The sequence below is a fragment of the Sinocyclocheilus anshuiensis genome, unplaced genomic scaffold (assembly GCF_001515605.1).
Source record: "Sinocyclocheilus anshuiensis isolate Anshui unplaced genomic scaffold, SAMN03320099.WGS_v1.1 scaffold880, whole genome shotgun sequence".
NCBI lineage: Eukaryota > Metazoa > Chordata > Actinopteri > Cypriniformes > Cyprinidae > Sinocyclocheilus > Sinocyclocheilus anshuiensis.
This window is the reverse complement of record NW_015548254.1, coordinates 1,055,836-1,077,101: the sequence shown is the minus strand read 5'-3', so window position 1 is coordinate 1,077,101 and position 21,266 is coordinate 1,055,836. Positions and strand designations below refer to the sequence as shown.

Genomic DNA, 21,266 nt, shown 5'->3' with positions numbered 1-21,266 from the left:
AATCTTTGCTTCCTTTGCTCCTATAAACAAACTCGTGAGACTAGCATATCTCAGAGGTGCACGCTGCGCATACGTGCTGCGTCATCCGCCAGAACAGCTCAAAAACGCATGGATTCGCTACAGGAGGCCTTTATTCACCCCCCCCCCGGAGCGGTGTGAGGCACGTTTTATTATGGATGCGCGCGCTTTATTTGACGACTTGTGGACTGTTCAAATGCAACACCCGCTGACTGCAATGATAGAGCTTGGAATAGCCAGGACAATGTTTAATATAACTCCGACTGGATTCGTCTGAAAGAAGAAAGTCATATACACCTAGGATGCTTCGAGGGTGAGTAAAACAGTCTAATTTTCATTTTTGGGTGAACTAACCCTTTAACGATAGTTCACCCAAAAATTGTCATTAATTACTCCCCCTCATGTTGTTCCAAACCCGTAAGACCTTCGTTCATCTTCAGAACATAAATTAAAATATTTTTGATGAAATCCGAGAGCTATGTCACCCTGCATAGACAGCAAAGCAACTGAAATGTTTTATGGCCCAGAAAGGTAGTAAGGACATCGTTAAAATAGTCCATGTGACATCAGTGGTTCAACCATCATTTTATGAAGCTACAAGAATACATTTTGTGCACAAAGAAAACAAAAATAACGACTATTTCTTATCTTCTGGGTCAGTCTCCACCGCCATTCACGAGAGTACCACGACGCATGCTTGTAAACAAGGTGCAGCGCATCCGGGTTTTACGGTAGAACGTCGGCTCATCAGCATCATCACACGCATCACATGCAACCCTTTAATACAGAACATGGAGACGCCAGCATGATATAATTTTTTTCCTGAAGCAACTTACAATACGGCGTCATTTTTGCTCATGCAGTTAAGAGTAATAAACCGAAAATATCAACAAAATGTTGTGCTTTTGTAAAATGTAAGAAAATAAACAGGATGTGCTTTCTGCTGTCTCAGTCTCCGACTGGAGCGCGTCACAAAAATTAAACAAAACAGCGTACAGGCTGTATGATCAAGTATGATCAAATCGAAAACAAATACTTTCTGATTATGTAATCCGTATGAAAGGTGTATCTCTCTGAAGGCACGTCCACTGTAGGCCTGCAGAGATGGCGATTCAACATCGTCAGCTTCATCTTTGCAGTCCACACACTGACTGAGAAAAAACTAGTTTTAATAATAAAAATATCTCCAGCTATTTTTTTCTGACACATTCATAGTCATTATTTTGCCTGTGCTTTACTGCAATTAAAGCATGTGTGCACTTGAATGCGGAAGGCTATAGCTAGCCTATCCAATTAAAGGCTCATTATGGTTTAGTATTTAAGTAATTAATATAAATGTGTGATTAACCGACTAATGGCTTAAATGAACGACTACTAGTTGACTAGAAAAATTGTTATTCAGGGAAGCTCTAGTTTTAATCCAGTCCTTGTTTTTTTATAACTCTTCCAGATGTGGTGAAGGCACGCTCGCGGCTGCTGCTGCTGGCGGGGACACTAAACATCGTGCGAGACAGTCTTGACAGTCGCGGTAGCATGGTCTCGGGTTGTTTCCACCAGTGTAGCACATCTTTTCCATCACCTTAATTGATGAATGTCTAAATATATAAAAAGAAGGAGAAGCCTAAAGCAGACCCGATGCCTGTGTGAGCTTTGACAAATTGACCAAAGCTCAGCCCTAGGGGCGTAAATAAGTCGGGCCCCATTGGGTTCAGGATGAAATGCAGGGCTCCACTCCACAGCCGCCACAGATGCGCCAGGACAATAATGTCCAGCGATGATGAGACTAATTTTCAGCAGCGGATGGAGGTGCCCCCAGAAGTGAGCCTGAAACCAATGTGCCTTCTGCTCAAACAGATGTGAAAACACTTGGAGCTATATGGGAATGAGGGGAATAAGGGATTGTTACTTGTAAATTATTCCTGTGATGCATTTTTTCCCCAGGATTCATTGATGAATAGAAAGGTCAAAAGAACAGTATTTATTTAAATAGAAATCTTTTGTAACATAAATGTCTTTACTGTCACTTTTGATCAATTTAACAAAAGTATTAACGACTAATTTCTTACTGTATTCTACAGATAACATTTTGCAAGCTTAACACTGTACGTCTGTTTACATGATTTTTTTTTAATGGTCTGTGATTCTGTGTTTATGTTTTACTATATTAAGGCAATAGTGCATGTACATGTGCATTATTCATTACATTGTGCTACAGTTGTACAATCGTTTTTCCTTCTGGAGCATCAGTGAGCGTTTTAACTTTTTGTAATAGTTACGTATGAGTTCCTCAGTTGTCCTCAGTGTGAAAAGATGGATCTCAAAATAATACAGTCATTGTTGGAAAGGGTTCAAGGGTTCAGCAAAAGATGCTGGAAAGCCAAAGGATTTGTGGGACCTGAAGTATTTTTTTTCAGAAGAACAGCAGGCAGTTTAACTATTCAGGACTAACAAGGGACTCACGAACAACTGTCAAAAAAAAAAAAAAACTGCTGTGGATCATCCAGGTAACAACATAAAGGGATGTGTATAGTATCACTGGTTTTAGTCGTTATACTGACACTTTCTGGTCAGTATGTGTTAAGTTTGCTTACTAGCTACTGCAGCTTTACACAAAAACTGTTAATTTTTTTGTTTTCTCCATCTCATCCATCACACATATTCATAATGAACATTCTTTGATAAAACCATGATGTGTGTTGTAGGGAGTTTCAGCAGTTACATTTTTTTCGTACATTTTTGCCAGTTTTTCCAGCTATACTCTTTCATTTTGATCAGATGATGTTGGCTCCATTTTTATGTTGGGTTTGCTTGTTTTGTTTACATTATGATTATGATTTTTGCCTTGAGCACTGGCTGAAAGCACTGTATAAAGTAAGCTAAACATTAATATTATTATTATTAACTCTGCTGGATTTGTCATATCAGCATAGTGGAATAAAGCTTTTCTTTCTGGAAGACTAGTACACTAAATCTGGAGTCCTCATTGCCTGTGAATTTATTTCTCCCTCAAACTTTCTGCCTCTTTAACGTGGCAGCAATACTGCTTCAGCTTGGAAGCATTGCTAAAAAATGTAATTTTTAACTTACCTTGGTTTACTTCATAAAAGCACACTTGCTGTATTAAAATAGCGTGTGGTCTGTTTGTGTTTATATTGAGACTTCCTAGTTCCGAATCCTCAATCGATTCTTTCTGACGTTTCTCAAGTCAGTGAGCAACTGAAAGAACGTTCTATTTCGTACAGTTAGGCCACGCCCATCGGGAATCCTCCTCGCTCCTGATTGGTCGATGGGCGCTGCTGAACGTGTTCCAGCTGTGAAGTCAAACGCGAGGATATTTAGTAATTTAGCGACCAAGGAACGCTAGTGGCTGGAAGCGTGTTTTGTCTTGGAGAACAGGTGGCATGGAAATGTCTGATAGGTACTGCCAGGGCACCAGGGTTGACGTGTCAAGGTAAGTTAGACAAGGTTTTACTTAAGTCTTTATGTAAAATTATTTTGCATAAACAGTTATAAATTCACAAGTCGCGTTGTTATAGTTTAGGTCTAATAAAATACACGACACCGCAAAAATTAAAATACTCTGCTGTATTTTTGCAAAGAGATTATTTAATAGGTTGTAATCTTACTTGTGTTTTACTCATTAAGTCAATAAACTCTACAGTCTGTCAGTAACTACACTCTCAGTGCTGTTGAGCAGGCAAACACAGCCTTGGACTTGCATCCTTGGTAGTGTTTTCTTAAAGGACATGTAGTGCAAAGTTTTTGCAAGTATTCATAAAGACTCAGTTAAAGTTTAAGAAACGCTTATTGAGCAACTAATTGACCCTCCCTTTCCTCTTTTGTTCATTGACCCCTTCCATCTTCCTCATCTTAAACAGAACTCTGTCACATGTGTAATGTGTCACTCTAAGTTGATTTATCATCTGTTTGTGCTCAAATATATTTTTGTGACATCACAAATCACACTTATCAAACTGCATTCATGAGGATATACAAGACCAAGTATGATCAATGGCATAAACACATCTGAATAAGTGTATAGGCTATACTGTAATTTACATTGTATATAAATTCTGTATTGTTATTATTATTGTTGTTGTTTTTTAATAAATGTTCTTCCTCTGCTAAATGCATAAATGTAACGATTGAAGATTCACTATTTATTAAATAATACATAACAGCAACAACAATTTATTATTAATATTATTATTATTATTAAAGATTCAATATTTTTAAATAATAGACAATATCGACATTAAAGGGGTCATATTATGCGATTTAAATTTTTCCTTTCTCTTTGGAGTGTTACAAGCTCTTGGTGCATAAAGAAGATCTGTAAAGTTGCAAAGACTAAAGTCTCAAATCCAAAGAGATATTCTTTATAAAAGTTAAGAGTCAACAACGCCTACCTAAAATGGCTCGTTCTAACACGCCCCCACATGTCTACGTCACGATGTGGGAAGATTTGCATAACGCCGCCCAAATGTTCACGCAAAGAAAGAAGGCGTAACTTTTATTCTCGCTGTAGTTTTGTTGTTGCCGCCGCCATGTCGTGAAGGCGCTGTGTGTTTCGTTGTGAAAGCGAACTACTTTGTTTGGCCTTCCAGAAGAGGACACGACTAGAAATCAGTGGTTAAGTTGTATTTACAACACTGTTCCAGAACAGTTAACACATTTCATTACACCAAATACACCAAATAATGTTCTTTTTAGCAACATCATATGACCCCTTTAATATTAATAATTGTTGTTTTTGGAGAGTCAATATTTATTAAATAATATATTAATATAATATAACTATAATATAATATAATAACACATAATAATAATGACAATAATAATTTACTTATTATTAATAAATATTAGATATTATTATTATTATTATTATTAATAGTTATTATTATATTAATGTTTATTATTATCTTGTGTAACAGTAAAACTTTTAAATTTTCTACTTTTTTATTTTTTCCACATTTTAGAAAAACATTGAAGTAATTAAAACTAAGAAATTAAAACACAAAATGTAATGACCAAAAAAATAAAAAAATAAAAACCATCCTGTAGTTGAGCTTTTCCCCCCCAAGTATTCTGTACACGTGTTGATTGCTTTTTCCTTAACCTACCAACCATCTATTTAATTTTTTTCATGGTTTTTATGTTTTCTGAAGAATTCAAAATTCAATCAGAATCATTTATTGAATATTTTAATACAGTGTCTCCACATCCATGGCCACTGATCCCATGACGGAGGAGATACTGAGAGATGACTTGCGGTTTTACTTCATGAACCCTTGTGAGAAGTACAGAACCCGGCGACAGTTACCATGGAAATTAGCAGTGCAAATTTTGAAAATATTCATGATTACACTCCAGGTATTTATTGGGCTACCAGTTTGCTTAAAGCTGAAATGTGCAATTGTGGTTTGATTTTTGTTAAATACTTTTGTATCCCAGCTTAATATGCAGAGTCCACTACAAGTAAGCCTGATTTTCCCCTAAAAAGGTGTCTGTGGTGTTTTCTGCTTGTTTAAGAATCCCAACAAGCGTAGGACAGCAAAAGAAGCTTAACCACTCAATTGTTTGTTTGACCAATGGAAGGCAGGGAAAGTGGTCAAGAAACCTGTTTGAACACAGTCACTATTTTTGCAATTCTATTTGTTGATGCTATTTGTGCAGAAATGGCACACTTCAGCTTTAAATGTAATCTTTTTCTGACATATTGGAGGATTTGCCACTAAACATGGTATTTTTGTTTTTGTAAATGATCATTAACATAATTGAATTTTCTAAAAGCTACAGTAGGCTTAAAGCCTCCAGCCATACTGAAAACATCTCCTCCTCTATTTTTTTCAAAGCTCATACTGTTTGGACTAAATAACCAGCTTGTGGTGTCCTACAAGGAGGAGAACCTGATGGCCTTTAAGAATTTGTTTCTGAAGGGCTACAGTGGTGTGGACGAGGATGACTACAGTATTTCTGTCTACACCAAACAGAGTGTGTATGATAGTTTACACTATGTGATAGATCAGGTTTGTATTTGTTTTTCATTTATCTTGCTTTTTGTTCTCCAAAACGTTTTCTCTTCCGTTACTTTATTAGCGTTAATTATGTTGCATGCAATTCTGTTGGTCTTATACTGACACCTAGTGGTGTGGATGAAGCATCGCGTGAAATCAAAAGCCAAATCAAATCAGTCTGCTGTGATTCTTTTTGTGTGAGAGAAAATGCCTGTTAATAGGAAGATTATTCTGATAAAGCAAATAATATTTAGCTGGTCATGTGATTTCAAAATGTCTGCCCCCATGAGGCGACCCTCTCCGTGTAAACTAAAGCGGTTTTATCTAATGTGAGTGGATGCAATTATGAACATATTTATCAAAAGTGCTACTCTTTTCTTTATGTGAGGAAATAAAAAGTTAAAACTTGCTTAATATAATATTTATCTATCTGTTCAACAGTATTCCCAGTTAGGAAACCTGTCTGTAGGTCCTGCTAGTTATGCTGAAGAGAATGGAGAGTTTCTGCCCTTGATCATCTGTAAGAAGAGCTACAAAAGAGGCAGCGTTGAACCGTCTGAGGAACCGTATGATATTGATGCAGAGCTTGAAACAGGTTACACATTTTTCAGAAAATGTGACAATCTAGTATAAACCATAAGGCAGTGCATAAACTGTAAATTTTTGTCTTTTCCAGATTGCTTAACTCTTGATCCAGAGTCCTCTAAAACATGGAGAATGAACAATGCTTCATTTTTTGAGTTGGAATTTTATAGGTTTGTGAACCTTAACTATATAACCGAAACATTTAAACAATACTCTTAATAATGGTTTCAATTATGGTTTTGGTTGAAATACAGGCTTGTCGATATTGAGATCACTTTCGCGCTCAAAGGAATCAACTTGAAAACTGTTCGTTCTCATGAGCTGCCAGACTGTTACACATTTTTTGTGAAGGTAAGGTCCAGTTTCAGGGATAATAATCCATTCATACCCCTTTTAGCTTGAATTACTTGAATAGATCCAATTGAATTCTTTGCAGATTTTCTTTGATAACAGTTGTCATAGCGGGAAGGTGAAATTGACCATTGATTTCGATGCGGTTAGTAGTGTGTGCAAAAACTGGAAGATTTCAGGAACTGGTATGTGAAAAATCATCAACTACAATAAATGCTTATGGTCAATGATTACTCGAAATACGTTTTTAATAGGGGTGCAACGGTTCAACTTTTTGTTGAACAAAAATGCTTTTTGTTCAATCGGTTTGTATCACTGTTTTAGAGTCACGGTTTCGGAACGGTTCGGTATGTGCTATGTTTAGGGAAAAAACGATATTGTCAAATAAAAATAAAGAAAATAAGAACAAATAATCTAACTACAAGCAACAGCACAAATAAATGCAATAGAGCAAAGATACAAATAAAATAAACAGTGCTTTTCAGGTTTTTTAGGTAGGTCTAACAGTTTTTAGGTACAGAAATTGAATAAAGTAATCAAATGTAAAAGACTTTAGTCTTTGCAACTTTACAGATCTTCTTTATGCACCAAGAGCTTGTAACACTCCAAAGAGAAAGGAAAAAATGAAATCGCATCATATGACCCCTTTAACATTAAAAACTTTAAGACAATGCACGGATCCAGTACACTGATACTGTACATTCAACCGACTATGTATGCTAGGAAACTCACCAAGACAGGCATGTTGACATGTTTTTTGTGTGAATTTGTCCATTCAAGCACAATACTTCAAAGAGAGCTTAATATTTGCACGCGTTCTGAAACGCGGGTTCACACTGGTTCTGAGATCTTCCCACTGCTCGCGCGAGTTTACGTCTTCTGGCTCTTTAATATTTAAACTGGCAAGGCTTAAATGAGTTTAGTTTAAACACAGATAGCAACGTGTGCTGTTCTGGTCTCACCTGCGCTATCAACACGTGATGACGGCATAAATGACAGTTATTCCAGCATAAAGCACTCGCATTGATTAAAGAGTGACTGGTTTGTCCACGTATTGTTTTTTTTCTCTCTCATCGCTCTTGTTGTAATGTATTGGGAAGCCAGAATTTGTATCCATCAACAGAAACATACATTAGCCGAACTCTAACAAACCATATTACAGATGCATTGTGAGATTTAAGTTGAACCGCGGTCCTAGTGTATGCTGAAACGTGTGTGGAGAACCGTGCGGTTCGATTTTTTACCGAGAACCATTGCACCCCTAGTTTTTAATGTTATGGCATAGCCATGTGGATTTTTATGGTTTGTTATTGTCTTTTTCAGCTCAGAAAAGCACTCACTACCTCCTGATCTTTGATGGCTTTGTTATTATAGTCTGTCTGAGCTCTGCAGTGCTCTGCACACGTTCTATTATACTAGCTGTGAGGTTACTTCAGGTAAACCTAGCTGCACTGAAGCCTGTCAATATTACAGATACGTTAACATTTTTTATAATCTACATCAGTTATTTTTGATGTTCTGTCATAGTGACTCAATGTGAACTCATGCCGTTCTGATCATTTTGTGCCTGGTCAATGTTTCCTTCATGTGTCATTTCCTCTCTCTGCAGCGGTTTTCTAGCTTCTGTCTTGAGAATTATAATCAGAAAGTGTGTGAAGATGATCAGAGGGAGTTCTTGAATGGCTGGTACCTCTTGGTGATCATCAGTGATGTTATGGCCATCATTGGATCGATACTAAAAATGGAAATACAGGCTAAGGTGCTTTTACTTTTTAAGAAAACATTTTTGCTGATTCATTTGATATTTACACGATCTGAAAAATTGCAGAGGAAGTTGTAGTTCCCCAAATTCAAAAAAAATGCTGATTATATTGCATGTTATTAGTTGGTCTATGGGAGAAATCACTCCCACCCATAAAAATATTCAAAAGATTATTTTTTTTTAAATTTCCCAATATAATGTTGATTCTCATTATTTGTAATAAAGTTTATTTAAATGTAATTCAACATATTATATTAATAGCTTATATTAAACACTTTATAGTTTAAATATTTTATTTTAATTTTTATGTATTTATCATATTAATATTTAAATTTTGTTTATGGTTTAAAATTATTTATTGTGAAGTAATTTATATTTGGAAGGAAAATATACTTAATTTTTATGAAATATTAGTATAAAAATATAAAAATATTTTTGATCATGAATCTTTTTGGGAAATTGTGCTTTTTATTGAATATCATTTTATATTTTGGGGGAAATACTAGAATTTTTAATAAAATCATTCATTTATTAATTTGTACTTATTTTTGGTAAGATAATCGGGGAAATGTGCTTAGTTTTTATTAAAATCATCAGATTTGAGTTTCTGAAGATAGGTGGAAACGAACACTTTATACATTTAAATATTTGCATTGTTATGTATTTATTTAGTAATTAAGTGTTTTTATTTTGTTCATTTAGCTGATTTTTTGGTAAGGTAATCTAAATTTGGATCTTAAATCTTAATGTTAATGAAAATCTTTTGAGTTAAGTTTCTAAAGTTAGTAGGAAATAAACCCTTTATAACATTTTTTTTTTAAAGAAATGTTATGTACTTATTTATGGTGTTATTATTTTTTATTTTATGTAAATTATTTTTTTGGTAAGGTAATCTAAATTTGGTGTGAAAATGTGCTTAATTATCTTGAAAATAATTTTATTTTCAACTTAAGTTTATGAAGTTAGTTGGAAATGAAGAAACTATAAAATTAAATTGTTTCTTGTCATGTATTATATTAGTGTTTTAATTAATTAATTAAAATTATTTTTGTAAGGTAATTTAAATTGGGAGTAAAATGTGCTCAGATTGCATGAATTATTTGATTTTAGTTTCTAAAGTTAATTGGAAAAAACAGATCATATTCTTTTTAAGAGCTGCACAGATTTTGCGGTTCTTCATGGCATTATGCAGTCCTCTTACAGAAACGCTTAGTAGTCTTTAGACTTTGGCCCTGTGCTGTAGGGTGATTTAAGGCACAGCAATTAAACAATTTTATGTAATGTTTACTTTGCACTGGCATGGAAGCACAAGTTTGACCTACAATCAAAATGCTCATAAAGTTCCTTTCTCCTCTCAGAGCATGACCAACTATGATGTCTGCAGCATCTTCCTGGGAACATCAACTCTAATGGTCTGGGTGGGCGTCATAAGGTATCTGGGATACTTCGAAAAATACAATGTAAGTCAAAATGCACAAAATCACATTAAGAGCATGAAGGTAAATGTATAGCAAGTTTGCCGAGGTGAAGTACATGTGTTTTATTGACCACTAGTCATATAACAGTGTTGATTGCTTAAGACTAATCATTTATTAAGGCCCTAAAATAATTTTATGACAACACAGGTGCTTATCCTCACTATGCGAGCAGCCTTACCAAAGGTCTTGCGCTTCTGCTGCTGCGCAGGAATGATCTACCTCGGCTACACCTTCTGTGGATGGATTGTTCTTGGTCCCTACCATGAGAAGGTAAATAAATAAACAAACAAACCCACTCCATAAATGTTTGTAGTTTGTATTGTATACTAGTGAACAGTGTTGGGGAGTAATTAGTTACATGTAACGGCGTTACGTAATTTAATTACAAAATAAATGTAACTGTAATCAGTTACAGTTACTAAGAAACAATGTGTAATTAAATTACAGTTACTTATGAAAATGTTAACGATTACAAAGGGGATTACATTTGAATATTTACACACATCTACATACAGATTTAATTGATTTTTTCCCCAAATTACACTGACTTCTCTGAGACATACGGCCCTATAATTTTCCGCGATGCGGAAAACACAGACTGGTTCGTAGAATCCAGTCGTAAAAACGGAATTCCTAATATAGCCTAACGCGGACGGAATATGCCACATTTTGGACGAATAAATCAAAAGTAGGTCAGTACACTTGAATCAAAACGCGATATGGACTAGTGTCTATGAATATTAAGCCGCGAAAAGACTATCCTGCACGTTCTCTGTGGAAATCAGGCGCGAGCAGCAGCCCATTGCTCATCAGTCATCACCCAAAATACTGTATAAAGGACATCATTATTATCTATTACAGTATCAGACAACTAATCATATTTTATAATAGGTTTAGGGGGAACTAGGACAGACAACAACACAACCCTTACGAAAATGAATGATGATTTTTACTATAAATCCAAAGACAATGGTTACTATTGTCAAACCATGGTAACCACAAATTAACCATGGTTTTTGATACACTAACCATAGTTTAACCATGGAATTTGTAGTAAAAATAAATACAAATGGTAATCCATTTGCCAAAAAAAATAACTATTGTACTTTAAAAAAAAATCCAAAGCATTGTTAGATGCAGTGTTTCCTGTAGTTATTTCAAAAACAGTATCAGTAAACTATTTCTTATGATTTTAAATCACTACTATTACATTTTAAATAGGGTAACTTGTAATCTGTAACCTATTGCATTTCCAAAGTAACCTTCCCAGCACTGCTAGTGAAGTATGGATGCACTGTAAAAAACTTTGTGGTTTTGAGATGTGTAGTCTTTCTTATGTACAGTAGATGGCAGTATATGTTGACATATTTAAAGAACCATCTATTGACCAAATTTAATATAATATATTATAATATAATATATATATATATATATACACACACACACACACACACACACACACGTTCATACATAATTATATGAAATATAAAGTTTTTTGATTAATAAATAAGGTATTTTTTCTACTGCCAAATGTCAGTATTTCACACTGGTCTCATGCACATTTTGTCCACATGTCTTCTCCCATGCATTTACCATCTGTATGCGGGTCAGTTTGAAGGTCTGAGTCGTGTGGCAGAGTGCCTCTTCTCTCTAGTCAACGGGGACGACATGTTCCCTACATTTGCAGAGATTGAGCAAAAGAACACAATGGTGTGGCTGTTCAGCCGAGCTTATCTTTACTCGTTCATCTCACTCTTCATCTACATGGTGCTCAGTCTCTTCATCGTCCTCATCACAGACGCTTACGAGACCATCAAGGTACCATCAGCTTAACATGCTTAACACACAGTGACTAGTTTGTACTAGAATTTCTCCATGGTTTAGTGGTTAGCGCACATGTTCCAACACATTTCTCAATCTTGTTACCTTTTTTCATCCTGTTATTTCCTAGCCACTTTTTACTATCCAAATAATAAAAAATAAATAAATGAATAAAAAAGGCAAAAAGACCAATGGTAATATAATAAATGCATTTAGTTATTTTTGAATTTAGAGGCCTTATTAGTGATATAATAGTAGATCGAATGAGTGTCTATGACTGTGAAAAATATCTCTAGTTTATTCTCTTAATAGATTAGTTCACACAGAAATGAAACCGTCATCCTTTACTCATGTCTTTCCAACCTCATTTTATTTTCTTACGCAAAAAAAAAAAAAGGCTTCTCTTTTTAAGGCATATTCTATGTATTTTTATTCATTAAATTATTATTTTTTTATTGTCTTCATAGGTTAGTTTACACAAAAATGAAAACTGTCATTACTCATTTCTTTCCAAACCCTTTTTATTTTCTTTCTAAGGCAAAAAAACTAAATCTTAGACAAAACATCAGATCAGAGGAAAGAGAAAGTATATATTTTTTTTTTCATTTTGTTTGGTTTGTTTGTTTTGTGTGGTTTTTTTTTTGGAAGGGGGTTGTTTTTTGTTTGGGGTTTTAGTTTTGTTTCATTCTGTTTTTTTGTTTGGTTGTTTTTTTGTTTTTGTTTGGATTTTGTTTCGTTTTGTTTTTTTCTTCCTTTTTGCTTTGATTATTTTATTTTATTTATTTTATTTATTTAAATCTGAGTCAGGACAACTTCAGAGTGAGTAAATGGTGGCATCATTTTCATTGCTGTATGAACTTTCCTTGTAGATTGAATACAATTCAGCACTATTAAAGCTGCACTACACTCGTTTGTAGCGTTTCATATCAACTTCTCCATTTTGTCTAGGGTTACCAAACAACAGGCTTCCCCATGACAGAGCTCCAGCGGTTTCTGATGGGGCAGAAGGAGGGTTTCCCCCTCCAGGGGCAGGAGGGGGTCGACGCAGAGTGTGGCGAAGCCGAGACCGTCCACCCTTCTGTTGTGCTGTGTTGCTGCAAAAGGTACAGTATATAATCACAGACATCAGCTGCAGGGCAGCAGTGTTTCCTCCAGAGCTGAGGTCAGCCCACTATGGCATGAGAAATGGAATTAGTGGTGGGAGAGAAAGATGGACACACCCAGCAAAGTGCTGATTACAGAGAAATGTTCTCTGTGAGAAAAAAATGGAGAAGGCTTCCCCTTGCCTTGCAGGAATGGTAAACAAACGAGAGTTTAGAAAAGAAAAAGTTGCCCCATAATGATGCCCATTATTGTTCAGAGTTTTTTTTTTTCCCTCTGGGGAATATTGCCAGAGCTTTTTGTCTTGTAAGTTTCTAGCTGTTTTGGGTTGCAATACGAGAAAACGTGAAACTGAACTCTGAAAGGAGGACTCATTGTTTGCTTGAGTGTCAGATGCGAGGGAAAGCCCGGCTGTAATTTGATGCTGTCTAAATATCAGGTTAAAAGCCACTTATGCTGCACTGATTAGATTTCAGCGTGGATATTACAGTACTTTGGGATGAAATTGGGTTTTACAAGAATCTTCCATCATCTCTTCAGATTAGAACTGGTGTTCCTGCTCTACAAGCTAGGGCCAGAATTATACTTCATTATCTTTTCATCTGGAAGAAAGAAAAACGTGTTATTCCTGCCTGGTTGGCTGAGTGATTCTGTCTATATTGGCATCTTTTATCACCCCTATTATAAATGGTCAAAATTATTCTTTAAAAATGATAAATAATACATGTTTAAATATAAATTATATATATATTATAAATTTAAAATTTCACATTTGTTGTTAAAATAGACCACATTTCAATTTGGTATTTATTTATTTGTTTGTTTGTTTTTGAAGGAAGTATATGTTCACCCAGGCTGCATTTATATTATCAAAAATAGGCCTAGAATAAAAAAAATATATATATACTATTACAATTTAAAACGTTTTCTATGTTAATATATTGTAAATGTAATTTATTTTAGCATTTTTTGCAACACATGTAAAATTTTTACTGTCACTTTTGATCAATTTAATATAAAAGAATATTAATTTCTTTATTTATTTCTTTATTTTTACTTACCCCAAACTATAAAATATGAATTACTGATGTAACCAAATTTTTCTTTACAAAAAGAGTTACAGGGATAGTTTGTTTTAAGGAATTTACCTAATTTGACATGAAACTAACCTGCAAAGTTTTCTGGACTCAAAAAAAAAAAAAAGAGTTTCTTTAGGAATCTTTAGTTTCACTTCCTTTGGAAACTGCGACCAAACACATTTATATAAAGGTTGAAAGCTGTGCAACCAAAATCTGCACTGAAAACCCATCAGAATTCAAAATTGTACTGTAAGTTGGTTCAAAGATGGCAGAAACTGTTTCAGATCATCTATGTTCAAATATAGGAACCGGCAACTCACAATATACCAAATTTGTGTCCTTTTTGCAGGGTTCCCAAAGATGACACCATCATTCTCATCAGTTGACCGTTGCGACTGATTCAAAGTTGAATCTACTGAAAACTGCAATGGACTTGCAGCTTAATAAGAGAAAGTTTGTGTGAACATGTTTACTACTCTATGTACATGGTTCATGTCCTACACAGGAAGCAAGATCTTCCTGTGAACATGCCAATTTCATTAGGAGCTGGTAAGACCTGCATTAGCAGACGGATAAATGCCAAATCATATCTTCCAAAGTGCACTACAATGCAATTAAGAGCAACAAATGAAGTGTTTTGTGGGTCAACTGGCAACCGCAGAAGATGTTTGATGCATTTTGATGTGCAATCTGTAAAATAATCCCTGTCTAATGTTGTACACTCTTAAAAATAAAGGTGCTTCACGATGCCATAGAAGAACCTTTTTGTCTAAATGGTTCCATAAAGAACCTTTAACATCTGAAGAACCTTTCTGTTTCACAAAAGGTTCTTTGTGGCGAAAGAAGGTTCTTCAGATTATAAAAAGATAAGAAAGAGATGGTTCTTTAAAGAACCTTTGACTAAATGGTTCTTTGTGGAACCAAAAAGGGTTCTTCTATGGCATCGCTTGAAGAACCTTTTGAAGCACCTTTATTTTTAAGAGTGTATAGTAGAGGAAATATCTTTTATGATATTATTTATGTGTCATCTGGATTGTCTGCTCATGTTTTACATTAGAGAAGTAACATTAAATTACACATTTGTGCTGATTTTTATATCAGCCCTTTGGCGTGTTGCGTCAAAGTTTTAAAGATAAAGTCTCTTGATATTGTGCTTCAAATATGTGAAGTGTCTAAGGAATGATTGTAATGTGTATGTGCAACACCGGAGTTGTAAGAATGCATTGTTCGCTCAGCTAAGGTAACTTTTGTCTTGGTGGAGATGATCATACTTTATGATGTGAATCATGGCTCATTATCATCATCATCATCATCCCACAATTAACAAGGAAGGCAGACAAGTTCCTACGTGACTTGCTTAGTAAGCAATTGCTCACTGGGAGAAAGACCTTGGGTGCGGGAATGAAAGATAATCAAAAAGATTTTGTATTTGCAAACTAAAGACGCCTTTTGTGTTCGTGATTTTCTTTTTTGGATGAGCGGGCGGGTGTTTGGGTTAAAGCTTTGTTATTCAAAGTAGTAAAATTAGATGGGTTGTTAAAAGAGAGAGTTTTGCAAAAGGGGCTTTCTTGACCTCAAAAACCAATTAAACCAGATGCTTGGTTTTTAGAATGATGGTTTCAATTCTTTTTTCTATAAGAAATGAAACTCAATCCCAAACCAGACACAAAATCTGTAATTTACCTGCTCTGACACTCGTTACTTCTATTATGTCTTTAATTAGGCCCATGTATTTATTTTATTTTATTGTACTTGAAACTAAGCTCATTCAGAACGTCAAACATTTACATAGGCATATGTTTACAATCGCAATGATGACATGCAGAGCAACGGCGCCAAAAGTAAAACAAATCTCTTTATGAATATGGCTTGTTTCTCCTATAAATAGCATTTCGATCAATCTCCATACCCTCAATACATTGGAAAATGCTTATTTTCATGTTATCCTCATTATGACTGCTTAATATTAAATGTTCACTAAGATATTGAGGTGCCTATACTTTCATGACCCAAATCTTCATATTTGATGATGTTCAATGTTGTGGATCCTCCTTTACCTCACACACTTGAGTAAAATTGCGTAACTTTACGAAATAGACGCTGACAGAGAAAAAGCCCCTAATAAACGCGTCATTTGTCTGTACAGTGACACAATCTGAATTCGTTTAAACCTTAAACTAGTAAACTTTTTTTATTTAAACACTTGAGGTCTTCGGCTCGTGCTGAGATGAAACGCAAGTTTAGCGTTATTTCCTTTTCGAAAAACTTCATAGCGTTAAGTTTTTATTAACTTTTTACGAAAGCAGCAGCATATTTGCGGGCGGTGTGCGCTGACCACGCCCACACTGACAGTCTGACACGCCCACTCCCCTCCCTAAAACTCTCAAGAACAAACTTCTGCAGAAGCTTCACTCAGAGTCGCCTTGCGCTTGTGGAGTCACGCCGGATCTGCGCGATACTTCGGACTACTCATGGAGAGTGAACTGAGAACCTGACGGGTCTGACACTGGTAAGAGAGCTGTATATATCACTGCACGTTACTGGACGAGTTTCATACATTTGTATTGTGGGATTTTGATTGATTTGGTTTGTTTTGATTGTACCCTGCGGTGTAACATGCATGTAAAACAATCTGAAACAGCATTTGGGCTTATACTAATTTGACTATACACTACAGTTTAAAAACCAACTAGTGAAGACAAAGTGTGATTAAGATGGCAATGAAACCTGGGATAAACTGTTTAAAAATGTACAAATGCTACAGTACAAACTGAAGTAAAAAGTTTATACTTAAAAAAAAACGTGAGTTTATTGTAAAACACTGCAAAAATGTTTTTAGATGTGAACAACATAAACTATTTTACCTAATTTTATAGTGCATTTAATAATGTAATACAGATACTCTTATGGTGAAATAATGCAGAAAGGGCAATTATTATAACATTTATTTGGATTTTATTCAAAAAGTTAGTCTATCAATCAATTTTCAATCATGTATGTTTGAGTGTTTATGTTGGATTCTTTGTTGTTTAGTTTATTGCAATTCTGGTGGCGTTTTGTCTTTTGTAATTATGGGTTTTCCCATGAATGACTAATAAATGAAGCTTTATAGTCCCAGACAATATACTTATTTGTTGTTTTCCTTCCATTCATAGTGTTTTTTGTCCAAAGATGGCCAGGTATAATGTTTGCTACCATGATAAGCCCATGGGCTTTTTCTACAACAACAGCAACATAACCTCAGATGAATGGGACCAAACGCAGCTCATCCTTGTTCAGGTCGCTGGATCCATCTGCTGTTGTTTCATCCTAGTGGCCAACGCCATGATCATCACGGCGGTGGTGACAAACAGGAGGTTTCACTACCCCTTCTACTATCTCCTCGCCAACCTTGCCGCCTCAGACTTTCTCGCCGGGATCGCTTACGTGTATCTCATGTTCAATACAGGGAAAATATCTCGCGATCTCACTGTTCAAGGCTACTTCTTTCGGCAGGGTTTGCTGGACACGAGTCTCTCCGCATCCCTGACCAACCTCCTGGTGATCGCCCTCGAGCGCTACATCTCCATCATGAACTGGAAGGTTCACAGTAACCTCACCAAACGTCGGGTGACCCTGTTGATTGCCCTTGTGTGGGGTATTTCGATATTTATGGGGGCCGTTCCTAGTTTGGGCTGGAACTGTATCTGCAGTCTGGACCTGTGCTCCAAATTGGCACCCATCTTTAGCCGGAGCTACCTGATCTTCTGGTCTGTGTCCAACCTGGTGCTCTTCCTCATAATGGTGGGCGTATACTTGAGGATATACATCTATGTGATGAGAAAGACTGTTGTCCTGAAGGAACACACTTCTGGATCTATTAATCGAAAGAGGACGCCAGTCAAGCTCATCAAAACTGTGATGACCGTACTTGGTAAGTTCTGGAGATGCTCTTTAGATATGGTCTTGCGAAAGGGATAGTTCACCCCAAAATGAAAATGCTCATGTTGTTGCAGACCTGTGTGACCTTCTTTCTTCTTTGGAACGCAAAAGAAGATATTTTGAAAGTCAATGGAGTCCTTAGTCAGGACATACGCATATTTAATTGTTTTAAATTTTGTTCAGCTGATGAAACGTCTTTCCAAAAAAAAAAAAAAAAAAGCAGTGTGTGCTACTGTAAAGACTGTAGTCATTCCCTCACAGCCTCATTTTCTCATTAAATTCAATATGGCATCTACAGTAACTTCATTAAGGTCTGTTGTGGATTTGGACCCCATTGACTTTCATTTTATGGTCAAAAACGGTTAAAGCGTTCATCAAAATGTCTTGTGTTCCACAGAAGAACAAAGTGCATAACGGTTTGTAGTTATTCAGTGAAATATTGGCAACGGAAAATACTTGGCAGAAATGGCCAAAATGTATGAATTTTGTGGCTGGACTTTTTCAGTTGCAGAAATTTCGGTGCATGACTACGAAGTCCCAACAAATCTATTTAAGCCAAAGCCAAAAATTCATAGTTTTTTGCCATTTCAATCATACCGGTTTGTATTGATGCACTGAAATTTCTGCATTCGAAAAACTTTTTGGCGGTTTCAGCTGACTAACCGATATGCATTTTGACCGAAATATTTATTTCAAGCTTTTTTAATGATGTGTTTTGACTGTTTCAGTTTCTATTTAATGTAAACAATGTGGATAACCTAAAACAAGAAACCATGCCAGCTGTGTGGGTGCTCTTCCCCATTACCAAGAATTGTGCTTGAGTAGCTCAGCTGTATGTTAAATTTGTTCGACTGAAATATTGAAAGGCACCTCGTTTCCGAACGCATTCACTACAACTGCTTTACCACCAGAAAAGACGACACCCTGAAAAGCATAAAGCGTTCAATTACCCAACTGCCCAAATTTAATTACCCAAACTAATTTTGGTTTAATGTCTTGGTAAAAATATTCATTTTGGTTCATCACTACTGGTTTGGAATGACGTGATGTTGAGTAAATGATTACAGAATTTTCTTTCTTCTATTTTTTGTGAACTATCCCTTAGTATGACAATACTAAATTACTACAAGTAGCCTGATAATATGGGAAGTGACTTCATTGCACAAATGCGGCACGTTGAACCACCACATGCATTCCAGACTGTGATATGTATCGGAATGTATCATTACTCCTCAGTCACTCAAAGTTCAATGGCAATTACAGGATATGTTGGTTTATAGTTTTCCCACAAGCCTCCATAGCTCTGATGAGCTGTCCAAAGTCCACGCCTTTAGTCTGTAACCATGATAAACGCTCCCAGACTGCTGAATATGTTAATTTTACTCACAATGGAGGCTTGTAAAGTCTCAAATATTTCTTGCCAAACTTGTAACCCACTCAAGTGTAGGTGATGTGGGACAGGGTGGGTAAATATTTCTGCAAATTTATTACAGACATGACAAATATTTAGATTGGAAGTATGTGATCTCATATCCTGTTAACCACGGCAGACATCTACATATTTTTTTGGAGATGTTAAACTTGAATGAGGAGATGTAGACGAGAAACTGAAGAGTTAACATACAATAGGATGCAAGAGTTAACAAGGAGACACAAAACACGAAACCTCCCACCATTGCATTAGCTGATTGCTATCATAAGTTCAAAGGTTGGATTTCTTTTGCCTTTTGTTTTTCTTTGTCTTTTATTATGAATCGTGTTGAAACAATCTACAAGATGTTTTTGTCTGCAAACAGGCCAGTGATAAATAAGAGTGTGTGATAAAGGGAAGGATTGGTTTTTTTTAATTGTTAAAATTTAAAAGAAAATCCATAAATACAAAGAAATGTGGTCTTTGTAATTTTGTTGGTTTTATATGGTTTTGAAAAACTTATACAATACCATTTTTAGGAAAAGTTTACATTTTAATGACTCTTAAAATGTGACCCTAAAGCACAAAACCAGTGTCAATTTTTCGAAATTGAGATTTATATATTTATTTAGAGATTTATCAGCTGAAAGCTGAATAAATAAGCTTTCCATTGATGCATGGTTTGTTAGGATATGACAATATTTGGCCGAGATACAACTATTTGAAAATCTGGAATCTGAGGGTGCAAAAAAAATCAAAATATTGAGAACAATTTTAGCTTTTTTTTTAGTAATGCATTTTTGACTTGAGTATCATTATTAATGCAAAAATTCTCAAAAATGCTCTTTATAGAAATTGTATTCAAGAGTTGCTGTTTATAGACCTTGAAGAAAACTACCAGCTAGACCATCACCAAACCAGCACTCACCATCACGAAAGCTGGTTTTTGCTGGTCTAAATAGGTATTTTTTTGGAGAAATTCAATAATTATGTTAGACCAGCATGTTGCAGAGAAGGAAAATTTGGTTTTATACCAGTTTTTAGGAGTATCTCTTACTACTTCAAGTTGCAGATAGGGCCAAAGTGGAGGAGTCGTCTGTTCCCTGCACAACAGGCTTCCTCCAGGCCTGTATAATTATCTTGCACAAGGTCGCTCTTTACACTGCCTGGCATCTGAATCAAACCACCAGCACGAGTGGCCTGTTGCCTTGGAGTAAAAGAGCATGAAACTCATACTTGATGCGTGACTGTCTTTAACGGCAGTTGCTCACATGTGTGAAAATCCGTTTTTGGCCAGATGAGATCGCTTTGTTTTCAGAAGGGATTGTTTTTGAAGATACAGAGAATGTGTCTGGGAGACTTTATACAGTATAATGAAGATTCACAGCCCAGTACTCATCAGTTATTTCTTGAACGAACTGCAGATAAAAGCAGATGCCTGGGTTTCAGAAGCATGCTACATTCTTTCTTTGTTGTCCTGTGGCATGTTTGGTGGTAAAGGTTACATTAATCCGTTGCACAACTCCTCTTTTGAGAAATTCTTTGTTGAAAACAGAAAAGAAACCACACCACTGGAAAAAGTACCTTCTTTCTTTCTTGTAAATATTAACTTCACATGTGCATAAATGGATATTTTCTGTGTAAATGTAGAAACATCAAAATTACAAGCTTTACAGGATAAATCAATGTAAAAAAAAAAAAAAGTTTCCATGTATGACCCCC

At 35.6% G+C, this 21,266-nt stretch overlaps 2 protein-coding genes across 3 annotated transcripts in view; both read left to right on the top strand.

Moving 5' to 3' along the window:
* The first annotated feature begins 3,361 nt into the window (after positions 1-3,361).
* LOC107655403 (mucolipin-2-like) lies at positions 3,362-14,954 on the top strand. 2 transcript variants are annotated; one of them, XM_016442879.1, is made up of 14 exons: positions 3,362-3,469; positions 5,232-5,391; positions 5,874-6,047; positions 6,477-6,630; positions 6,712-6,790; positions 6,875-6,971; positions 7,057-7,156; positions 8,295-8,407; positions 8,581-8,730; positions 10,092-10,193; positions 10,359-10,481; positions 11,823-12,029; positions 12,981-13,135; positions 14,562-14,954. In XM_016442879.1, exons 1-14 carry the CDS (start codon positions 3,420-3,422, stop codon positions 14,596-14,598), a joined length of 1,701 nt encoding a protein of 566 aa, XP_016298365.1. In that variant the 5' UTR covers positions 3,362-3,419; the 3' UTR covers positions 14,599-14,954. The 2 variants fall into 2 exon arrangements, with proteins under 2 accessions (XP_016298365.1, XP_016298366.1); XM_016442880.1 differs by lacking the exon at positions 3,362-3,469 and adding an exon at positions 5,522-5,761 and having other exon boundaries at positions 5,338-5,391.
* A 1,407-nt stretch (positions 14,955-16,361) lies between these two features.
* LOC107655404 (lysophosphatidic acid receptor 3-like) overlaps positions 16,362-21,266 on the top strand; it is an 8,306-nt gene continuing 3,401 nt past the window's right edge. Inside the window, exons 1-2 of the mRNA XM_016442881.1 lie at positions 16,362-16,721; positions 17,368-18,125. Of these exons, the coding sequence (XP_016298367.1) occupies positions 17,384-18,125 (742 nt within the window). The 5' untranslated portion in view covers positions 16,362-16,721; positions 17,368-17,383. The remainder of the gene's footprint in view (positions 16,722-17,367; positions 18,126-21,266) is intronic.

Excerpts from the sequence above, each read along its gene's own strand:
- LOC107655403 (XM_016442879.1), top strand. The coding sequence starts at position 3,420 with ATGGAAATGTCTGATAGGTACTGCCAGGGCACCAGGGTTGACGTGTCA. Across the intron at positions 8,408-8,580 it reads TAGCTGTGAGGTTACTTCAG|CGGTTTTCTAGCTTCTGTCT; the intron begins GTAAACCTAGCT and ends CTCTCTCTGCAG. Across the intron at positions 8,731-10,091 it reads AAATGGAAATACAGGCTAAG|AGCATGACCAACTATGATGT; the intron begins GTGCTTTTACTT and ends TTCTCCTCTCAG.